Here is a 10,907-nt window from a genome sequence, read left to right as displayed (position 1 = left end):
AAAATGCTCACTTTAAAAAAATAAAATGAATGAATGAAAGAAAAGAAAGGAAGAAAGGAGGAAAGGAGGAAAGGAGGAAAGGAGGAAAGGAAGAAAGGAAGAAAGGAAGAAAGAAAAAGAAAGAAAGAAAGAAAGAAAGAAAGAAAGAAAGAAAGAAAGAAAGAAAGAAAGAAAGAAAGAAAGAAAGAAAGAAAGAAAGAAAGAAAGAAAGAAAGAAAGAAAGAAAGAAAGAAAGAAAGAAAGAAAGAAAGAAAGAAAGAAAGAAAGAAAGAAAGAAAGAAAGAAAGAAAGAAAGAAAGAAAGAAAGAAAGAAAGAAAGAAAGAAAGAAAGAAAGAAAGAAACCCCCCTAAAACACTAGAACCCTCAAAACCCCCAAGCTCAAAGTATTATGAGTGCAGCCAGATAATTGATGAAACTTCTTAATTAAAAGTACATTGGCTAGAAATTTTTAAAACATAACCTTTCCCCAAGCTTTATGACAAGCTTTGCTGTGCTACTGATAGTGTTTTTAAGATATGTGGAATGCAAAAATGCAAAAAAAAATCTGGTTCATTGCATTTGTTCAATATAAAAGACAACAAGAGGGCAAGTGATCTATGAAACACACACAGGTGAACAAATTTGCTGAATAAGTTGGGGGTAACAAAGACAAGAGTGGGGAGCAGAAGCCTTGAGGCCATTAAAGGAGCTGTCCAGGAAGACACCCAGAACAGGGTCTGTCTGAGCTTTGTCTCTGCTAAGTGGGCAAACATGATTATCCATGAGTACCACAAGATATTTGAGGGGGTGTATAGGACTTCTTATGGAATATCAGCAGGACGTCTTATGGAATATCAGCAGGAGTCTGCAAAATTTTCTGTGGAATGTTCACAGAACTGGCCAAAGACAGGGAAAGGAAGGATCAGGGCAGATCTAGGAAGACTTATGGGAAAATGAGATGTAAAGGGACTCACATGTGAGCTGACAGCATTCAGTACATTTGTCTTACTGAGCTCTCTGCCTGATCACAGCAACCAGTCCTATCTTTTTATGAAGCTTGTTTCTAACTTTTCTTTCACATCTAAATATCCTGCCCCAGTGAATTTAATCCTGTGGATGTGTAATCTGTTATCAGATTTAAACAGGACTAGCCAGTGAGCAGGGGACACACACACATGCACAGGAGGGCCAGGGTCCAGGCACAGGCCTGGATGGACCAAGGGGCCATGGGGATTTGTGACTGAGGGTGTTCTGCTGAGTGCAGGGAGGGAGGCTGTGTCAGGGATCACCTGGGCATCTCAGCCCTGTTCAGCTGCAGAGGGGGGTAGGACGTCACTCTCTGAACTTGCATTCTGTGACATTTCTGGTACAGTTCTGTGTGCTGTGGTAGTCTGACTGGTGGCTCTGTTAGTGTCCCTTGTGTGTGCCACACTTGTCCAGGACACACGGGAGCATAAGAATCCTGCTGAGTGCAGAGAGTGTACATGGATGGATTTCAGCAGCCAGAAGCAACAAACCCCAGAGATATCTGGATTCAACACCTCTCAGAAGATCCCTAGGCTTATTTTCTGAAAAATCCACTTTACAGATGGCTCATGGGAATAGTAGAAGAATTGAAAGGAATATGGTGAATTTTAGTTTATACAAAATACTGTCAAAATAGAAAATGCTGAAAGAACTGTACTTCTCTGCACTGATACAGTAGTCTTATGGACATTACTTTTAACATTTTAAATTTATTAAAAATAAATTTTAAAAGAATTGCATAAATGTGAAAAACAACTTACATAATCGTACTGAAAGTAGTTTATCATCCAATTAATGCCATTTTCTGACCAATGAAGAAGGAGAAATCTGTGCTGTGTTTTGCCTGCTAACCAGTCTTCTGAACATATTCCACTATACCAACTGCATTGCAACTTGTCTGTGATGATACTATTTCCCAGGGGAGCAGTATGTCATCACAACAGTATTTAATACCCTAATCTGAATTATATCTTACTTTGCATTTAGTTCAAAAACTAGTTCAAGCTCTTATTTACTCATTTTTCATTTTCATCTCCATTCTGGAATAGCAGCCATTATCACTGGAGATTCCTCATTCTAGCTGTAAGGTGTGGAAAGTGTTCTTAACATGGAATAACTGCTTGTCTGTGGGCAGTTATTGAGTTGTCATCACACACCCACAGAATGCAAAAACAAAAAAGCAAAAAGCAACTTGAAGGAAAAATCATTTCTCTAGTAAGGTTTTACTTTGGAGTCTTGCTGAACGTTTCTGTCTTACATCTTCAATAGTGAAACTGTGCGGTTAAGCGAACAGGATTATCATGGCATTATTAAAACACATCAGCGACAGGACTGAAATTTAATAAGAATTGTATATATAAGGCTATGTCAATAATGAATTCAACATGTCACTTGGCTCATAATCAGGCATATATCCATGTATGTCCATGATACTCAGGAAGATATTCAACTGTCCCCTGAAGATAGCTGGAAAGAAGGATTTAATGGCAGAAAAATACTGTCAACAGCACAATTGGATCCATGGAAAATATTCTCAATCACCTGTTCTTTGCACTTTTCATCCTAAGTGCTTTAAAATATTTTCCCATGTAAACATTTAAATTTCTAGAATAGTAATCAAATCCTTTATTTTTAACTTTCTCTTGACAGTAACTAACTTGCTTGGAAGCACTTATTTTCCATGTCTCATTGCTAGCAAAAAGGCCAATGGGGCAGCTGGGTATTTGCTTAAATGACCTTAGAGCAGTCTAACTGATTACTACAATCTGGTGGGTGCTTGCAATGGTTTTGCTCCCAGTACAGTTGTCCCAGGCAGAAAGATGTCTCCTGTGGAACCTGCATAGCAAGACAGATGTCTCCAATTACCATTTTGATGGTGTTAAGGTATCACATTCTCTTGCGTGGCTAAAACAAAGGCATTAAGTTTGGTTTCCTAATGCCAGATGTCTGGTGTGTTCATGTTTCGTATTGGACAGGGAGAAGTTTGTGCACTTTTTCAATGACAGTTGTGTCCCCAGTTTGCAGTCCAATTAAATTGCCATGGAAAAAAAATAATTAAAATGTAGAATATCCTTTTCAACTTGGGTTTTGTGCACATTGAACTTTGATGTAGCTAATACAGGCAAACAATATGAAAGGGGACTGACTAAGTCTTTCCATGTATTCCTAGGCCTTTCAGGTACCAAAGGCCTAGGATGAGAGTGTTAAGCTGTGCCAGGAGAGGTTTAGATTGGACATTAGGTGAAATTTCGTAACAGAAAGGGGAATTAGACTTTGGAATGGTCTGCCCAGAGAGGACGTGGAATCACCATCTCTGGAGATGCTTAACATTGAACAAGGCACTCAGTGCCACGGTCTGGCTGACAAAGCGGTGCTGGGTCCTAAACTGGACTCGATGACCTCAGAGGGCTTTCTCAATCGAATTAATTCTGTATGCTGACGAGTCGCTGCGACAGCAACTGTAATTTTATCAGTGCAGTGAACAAGGAAAAAAAAAAGAAAGAAAACTCAGCATTTCTGATCTTAGCAAACGGCAGGAGCCACCACAGTACCGCAGAACAAGGGGCAATAAACCAGCCCTGAAGCTACCCCGTGTGTAGGGCTAGGCGGGCGGGCCCCTCCGGGACAGGGCAGCTGCCCCGGCCGGTCCCGGCTCTTCGGGGAGGCCCCAGCGCTCCCCCAGACTGTCCCGGCCCTCTCTGGAGAGGTCCCGGCCCTTCCCCGGCCGGTCCCTGCGCTCTCCGGGGAGGTCCCGGCGCTCCCCCGGCCTGTCCCGGTCCTCTCCGGGGAGGCCCCGCCCGGGCCCGGCGCAGCTTCCGGGGCAGCCGCGGCCGTTCCGGGCGGCGGCGCGGGCGCCATGGGGGTGACGAGACAGAAGCACGCCAAGAAGATCATGGGCTTCTACAAGCACAACTTCCAGTTCCGCGAGCCCTTCCAGGTGCTGCTGGACGGCACCTTCTGCCAGGCCGCGCTCCGCAACAAGATCCAGATCCGGGAGCAGCTGCCCGGGTACCTGGGCGGCGCCACGCAGCTCTGCACCACGCGGTAGGAAAGGAGAGCAGGAGGGGCCGGCGGGCGGTGGCGCTGGGGCTGAGGGTGGCTCGCAGGAGGTGGGGAGCAGCCCTCACACCCAGCTGCCTCTCCGAAAGTGCCACGACCTGCGGGGACAGCGGTGACCCCGCTGTGAGGCAGGGCCGGGTGGGTCTCTTCCCGCCCGCAGCGGCTGCTTGGCGGAGTGGTAACAGCAGGAGCAAGCGGAGATCCCCTGGGCCTGGAGGGAGTTCCTGCCTGGCTGGCGCTGCAGCCTGCCAGTGCCGGGTTCTTTCCAAAGCAGCTGTTCGCAGAGAGGACAAGGACGGGCTGGACAGACATGGAAGTAAAGCATGCATGCTACATACTGAAGTTGCCTTTGCTATTACTTGATTATGTATATTGTGTATATTAAAATACAAAAATACATTTACATTGTCTATCTGCAATACCAGAATAGCCAACTTCCCACTCTGGAGGCAAGTAGTGAAAATGCCAGGAAGATGTATACCCTAGGCTCAAAAAACACACTGAGCCTTCTTGCACAGCGTATAGAACCGGCCTCCACTTGTACGCCGTATGAAGTATTGAGTCATGTCCTTAGCTGTGAAAGGTTTGGGAATTGCTTTGATCCAAACTGTTCCTGTCACGTTGAAATGTCACTTCTTGCTTCTTTTTTCAGCAATATCTGTCGGTCATTTTGACCAGCTTCCACTTCGGCCAGCTGAATGGCCATGTTTTCTCTGCTGTCAGAACACTGAGTTGCTGAGACAGCACCTCTCTTATGAAAAGAGCCTCGCAGGGGAAATGGGCTGGCTCGCTGTGACCCCCAGGTGGGTCCCACTAGCTTGGAGCTGGAGGGAGAATCCCCTCCCTTACCTTGCTGCCTGTGCTGCTTTTGATGAAGCCCAGGCTTCATCACAGTTGGCTTTTACACTGCCAGCTCATGTTGAGCTTCTTGTCCACCAGCACCCCTCCCCAGTCACTCTTGTCAGGACTGCTCTCAATGCATTTTTTCCCCAGTATCTGTGCTTGGGTTGCACTGACCCATTTACAGGACCTTGCACCTGGCGTTGTTGAACTTCATAAGGATTACACAAGCCCGTCTGAATCCTCTCCAGGCCCCTCTGGATGGCATCCCTTCCCTCCAGAGTGCCAACAGCACCACACAACTTGTGGCTTGTGGTGTCTATGGCAAACTTGCTGAGGGTGCACTGGATCCCACAGTCCATGCTGCTCACAAAGATGTCAAACAGTTCCCAATACCAACCCCTGAGGTACGACACTTGTCACAGGTCTCCACTTGGACACTGAGCTTCTTACTGCAACTCTTCAACTTCAGCCCTCCAGTCAATCCATATCCACCAAGTGATCCATCTGTAAAATCCATGCTTCCAATGTAAAGACAATGATGTTGTATGGAGCAGTGTGAAAAGCTTTGCATAAGTCCAACTGGGTGGCATCTGTTGCCCTTCTTTATCCATCAGCACTGTAATTCTGTCACAGAAGGCCACCATATTTTTCATGATTTCCCCTTAGTGAAACCATGTTGGCTGTCACCAGTCAGCTCCTTGTTTTTCTCATGCCTTACATACTTTCCAGGAGGATCTGCTCCATAATCTTGCCAGGCACAGAGGTGAGACCGACTGGTCTGTTGTTCCCCAGATCTTTTATTTCCATTTTTAAAGATAAATTAAATTTTCAAGTTTTACAATAAGTTAATTTAAAAATAAATTAAATTTAAAAAATAATTTTATTTGTTAAGTAGTGGTTCATATGCTCGGTGGTATCCTTATAAATTTAAGGATTCAGCATTGTCACTGATGTGAATTATCTTTAAGTCATTTAATATACCTTAATTTTATTACTGGTTAATCATGTTTACAACCAAGGAAACCTTGCTGATGTCTTCAGGTGGGTTATTGCTGTCAGCGTTCTGGGTGCCATTTATAAACCCTAGAGTCTGAACAACTGAGCATTGCTCATTCCTAAGTCACTCACATCAGCCTTTTGCTGTTGTAAAAACAATGAGTTCTTTTTGTTTAAAAATTATTGTTTCTTTTGGTTTTCAGATGTGTTATAAAAGAACTTGAATCACTGGGGAAGGCACTGTATGGAGCAAAATTAATTGCCCAGAGATTTCAAGTTCGAAACTGTTCTCACCATAAGAATCCTGTGAGTGGTTCAACCTGTTTACTTTCCATGATTGAAGATGGCAACCCTCATCACTTCTTTATTGCTACACAGGTAAAAGCTCATGGGAAATGTAGCTTCATTTCTTTTGAAGTGATGCTTTGATACCTAAGGATAAAGAAACCTACAGTAGCCTTGATTATGAGGTTTTAAAATAGTTTGTGGGAATTAATCATGTAAAGCCTTACTTGCTCTTTAATGTATTTCTTAATTATGAAGCAGGGAATCTTTTCTCTGACTTAAACAACTAGATTTTTTTTACTTTGTAATGACATTGCTTAGTTTAGCTGAAAGTGTACAAAACATATGACTACCTATTGATGTAAAAAACAACTCGTGCATGTTAATTTGCATATTGCTTGTGTGCGCATTGCTTCGCTGAACTGCTTTGTACAGTAGTCTGAAAAATGAAATTAAATGTTAGCATCCATATAACTTCAATTTTAAGACATTTTGAACTAAAGAATTTATAACTATACAAATAAAAAAGGCAATTTTTTCTTGGGTTTGTTATTGGAACTACATGTATAAATTATAGACAATATATATAAAATAGTTTATAGTAGAATTCTTCATAGTTATGTGAGTTACAGGAGTTTAAAAATGATTTATTAGAGAAAAAAATTATGTTACTTCTTGTGGTGTGGTGTTCGGCATACAAGTGAATTGGGATTTTTTCCTCAAAAAATGTATGTATGCATATACATGCAGGAAAAAAACAATGTTGGTAAATTTTGCATCAGAAGTACAGCTAATCAGGAGAGAAATTGAAATTTAGTTGCTCTGAAAGGCACTGCCATGTATATCTGCTAGATTAGGTTTATCTTTTTCATAATGTAATTTATCTTCATAGTTTTGCATTAAGAGTAGGTGCATTTGAATTGCAAATACCATTTAATCTGAAAATATTGACTAAAGTATTTAATTTTGCAGGACCAGGACTTATCAAACAAAGTGAAAAGGAAGCCTGGCATTCCTCTCCTCTTTATTATTCAGAACACTATGGTGCTAGACAAACCTTCTCCTAAATCTTTGGCATTTGTTGAAAAGTTGCAGACAAATCAGCTTGTTCCAGAGTACCAAAAACAAAGTATTGTGGAGCTTAAAGAAAAAGAAGGACTAGTAAAGCAAGAAGGTGAAAAGAGAAGAAAACGCAAAAGGGCAGGCGGCCCAAATCCTCTCAGCTGTCTGAAGAAGAAAAAGAAGAAAACACAGGAGGGTCAGGAGCCTTCTGCTGAAAAGAAGAAAAGAAGAAAAAGAAAACGAAATAGAGTTAAAACAGAAGCCATGCAGTCAGTGCAGAAGAATGAAGGAGAATAAACCCATCTTTGTAGACAACACAGAACTTGAACATTGTTTGAACTTCAGAAAAAAAAAGCATAGATTAATATGCAGTCATATGAAATTGAGTTGTTAATATTAAAATTTATTTTTATGAGGTGGTATTGTTTATTGCTGTATCTCAGTATTTTTCAGGTTATTATCCTAGCAATTTATTGTGTTATTTAGCATTGGGTTTGTGACAAAATATTTAAGAACCCTCATATGTCATTATTCTCTCCAGCATCATGGTTTGTGTTAAAATTCACATGCTGTGTAGCAGTTTTTTAGAAATGCTTCTTGGCTTCCATATGGATTTTGGTGGGATATTAGATTTCTTTCTCAATCAAGGCTGCTAATCTTAATAAAACGAGTTTTTACAACTAGCCTGTTAGGGATCATGAAACTGACCTAAAATAACACAATAGCTTAGTGATCTCTGTCTGAATACAAAAGTTAACTCTTGCAAAGAGACCGCATGCCCTCAAAAGCCCTGTCCAGCCTAAATTTATCTGTAAGTACCATGTGAACCAATATGTGTCTTGCTCTTGATCTGGAGGGTGTGCAATTGTGTTGACATTCCTGACATTATTAGGGCATCTCTAGTCTTGCCTATTTCACCTGTAGTTTATTTTTTGTTTTTAATTAAAAATGCTGAATCAAAGCCCTGGTAGCACCTAATGCTGTCTCAGTATAGCAGAGCTTTGCAGGACGCCTGGAATTACAAATAGTTGAGGTTGATGGGACTCGGGCCCTGATGACTGTTCTGCTGTTGTGGTAAGGTCAGGAACAGAACAGAACTGGGTTAGAGGAGAGTTGTGGTTTAACCCGAGCTGGCAGCTCGGCCCCATGGAACCATTCACTCAACTTCCCCTGCACTGGGATGGAGAGAAGCGGAAGGGTGAAGTGAGAGAACTTGTGGGTTAAGATAAAGACAGTTCAATAAGGAAAGTAAAAGCCATACAAAACATGCAAAACACAAGCAAAGCAAAACGAGCAGTGCAGAAGAAGGAATTCATTCACAGCTTCCCATGGACAGACAGGTGTTCAGCCACCCCTAGGAAAGCAGAGCTCCATCAGCTGTAATGGTGACTTGGGAAGACAAACACTGCTCCAAACGTCCCACTTTCCTTCCCAGATTTCTATGCTGAGTGTGATGCCATATGTTCTGGAATATCTTGGGTCAATTGGGATCAGCTGCCCTGGCTGTGTCCCCTCCCAGCTTTTTGTGTCCCTCCTGCCTACTTGCTGGTGGGGTACGAAGCAGAAAATGCCTTGACCCTGTGTAAGCCCTGCTCAGCAATAATGAAAACATCCTGACTCTTAAGCACAAATCCAAAAACATAGCTACTGTGAAGAAAACTAACTATCCCAGCCTAAAGCAACACAAGGAGAGAGTTTCCAACATGGTTTCAAGCATCTGATTTTCTATAACTCTTGCTTCCTATGCCTCCTTAAATGTTTAGTGGCATTAGAGTCTGAAGTGAGTGACCCAAATGACAAATAGATGTGCACGCATAGCACGTGCTGTGGCATCAGTGTGCTCTCAGTGTTCCCAGTTATCTCTTGACAAATTTTTAACTTTCTTCAATGCATTTCTTTGTAACTGAGATGTTCTTATAAGGAAAGCTTTCTGCTTCTTGACCTACATGGGTTTAAGCTGTGTGTTCTAAACAATTCTTCAGCCTGTGTATCATGCATTTGCAAAGTAATTCTCGTGCATTGTCTGCACAGGTTCTTGAATGTCTGGAGTATATAGCTATAATGTATGATGCTTTCTGTTGTCTTTTCAAATTATACAGACAGTTGTTTCACAGTTTGAGAGGCCAGCTCGAGTGATGGGAGTTGGCCAGTCTTAGCAGACTGCAGAGTTCCCTCTGGCCAGCACAGGGAGGTGCAGGGTGTGCTCTGTGCTCGCAGCACGGACACCGCTGCTGCGGCCCCAGCCCCTTCCCCACAACACAGCTGTGAGGAGCAGCCTGGGCCTCCATTGTTCTGTGCGAGAGACCATGAGCATCTTTGGAACAGACTGTGAGAGACAGAAGCAGGGCAGAAGGGTGCTACAGTCAAGATGAAAGCTTTAATTGAAATTTAAAACAGTCATGCTCATCATGGTGTTATTCCCACATTGCTGAAGTGAGTCCTGAGGAGAAATTTAGTAACTCCTAGAAATACCTTAATGCAGCATATTTGTTTGCTGTATATTACCTTTCTCAAGCTCTCATAGTCCCTATACCTTCACTTCTTTGGGCACAGTCCCATTTTAATGTAGCTTTTCTTCCCATTCCTCCATAAATACTGCTTATATGTCTTCCCCCTCCCAAAACCCACAGATATCACTGCTGTAAGTAAAGCTTGGAGTAGACAGCAGAGATGGTGTGCCATCAAAATCTCATTCTGAGTCAAAAGTATATGAAAACCCAGTAACTTTACTAAAAATATTGGTTTTTAAAATAGAGTAGAAAACACCCTAATTACATATAGTAGTCCCTTTCAGTGTCATTGAAACACAAAGCTTAAATACACCTTTTTTAACACTGTGAAACAGACACAAGCACAATTTCTGTAAAAAAAAAAAAAAAAAAAAAAGAGTTTTTTAAGAGTCCTCTAATGACTCCCACCTTAAGGAATTTAAAACAGCATTTATCTATGTTTGCTTAGCATTTGAACACAAACCGACTCGTGATGCTGGCATTGGGAAGAACTGGAATGCGAAGAGAGCGAGCTCTTTCTCGAAGAGAAAAACTGTAAAATTTATCTGCCGCATACCTGCAGCTCTCCTGCGTGGTAATTTGTCTGTGAGCTCTGGGAGAGAGCTCCCGCCCAGGCAACACGCACAGGCAATCAGACCATGTGTTTTACCGCTTTGGAATTTGAAAGAGAAGCCTACCTAGTTTCCAGGTGCAGCAAGCCCTGCTGGCCAAAACTGGCTGGCTGTGTTTACGCGGTTAAATCAGTAACCCTGGAGCAGCCGGTGACACCGAGCCCAGCGGACAGCCCAGCCTGCCCGGGCCGGCTCTGCGCTGGCTCTGTCCGGACCCTGCTCTGCCCCGGCTCTGTCCCGGCTCTGCCCGGCTGTGCCCCGGCTCTGCCCCGGCTCTGCCCGACTGTGCCCGGCTCTGCCCCGGCTCTGCCCCGGCTCTGCCCGACTGTGCCCGGCTCTGTCCCGGCTCTGCCCCGGCTCTGCCCGACTGTGCCCGGCTCTGCCCCGGCTCTGCCCCGGCTCTGCCCGACTGTGCCCGGCTCTGCCCCGGCTCTGCCCCGGCTCTGCCCGACTGTGCCCGGCTCTGTCCCGGCTCTGCCCCGGCTCTGCCCCGGCTCTGCCCGACTGTGCCCGACTCTGTCCCGGCTCTGCCCC

At 43.5% G+C, this 10,907-nt stretch overlaps 1 protein-coding gene across 2 annotated transcripts; it reads left to right on the top strand.

Moving 5' to 3' along the window:
- The first annotated feature begins 3,796 nt into the window (after positions 1–3,796).
- UTP23 (UTP23 small subunit processome component) lies at positions 3,797–7,667 on the top strand. 2 transcript variants are annotated; one of them, XM_063422892.1, is made up of 3 exons: positions 3,797–4,051; positions 6,109–6,283; positions 7,163–7,667. In XM_063422892.1, exons 1-3 carry the CDS (start codon positions 3,864–3,866, stop codon positions 7,547–7,549), a joined length of 750 nt encoding a protein of 249 aa, XP_063278962.1. In that variant the 5' UTR covers positions 3,797–3,863; the 3' UTR covers positions 7,550–7,667. The 2 variants fall into 2 exon arrangements, with proteins under 2 accessions (XP_063278962.1, XP_063278878.1); XM_063422808.1 differs by lacking the exon at positions 3,797–4,051 and adding an exon at positions 4,061–4,869.
- Positions 7,668–10,907: the final 3,240 nt, after the last annotated feature.

Source organism: Prinia subflava, chromosome 1, assembly GCF_021018805.1.
Source record: "Prinia subflava isolate CZ2003 ecotype Zambia chromosome 1, Cam_Psub_1.2, whole genome shotgun sequence".
NCBI lineage: Eukaryota > Metazoa > Chordata > Aves > Passeriformes > Cisticolidae > Prinia > Prinia subflava.
This window is presented reverse-complemented; position numbering and strand designations above follow the sequence as displayed.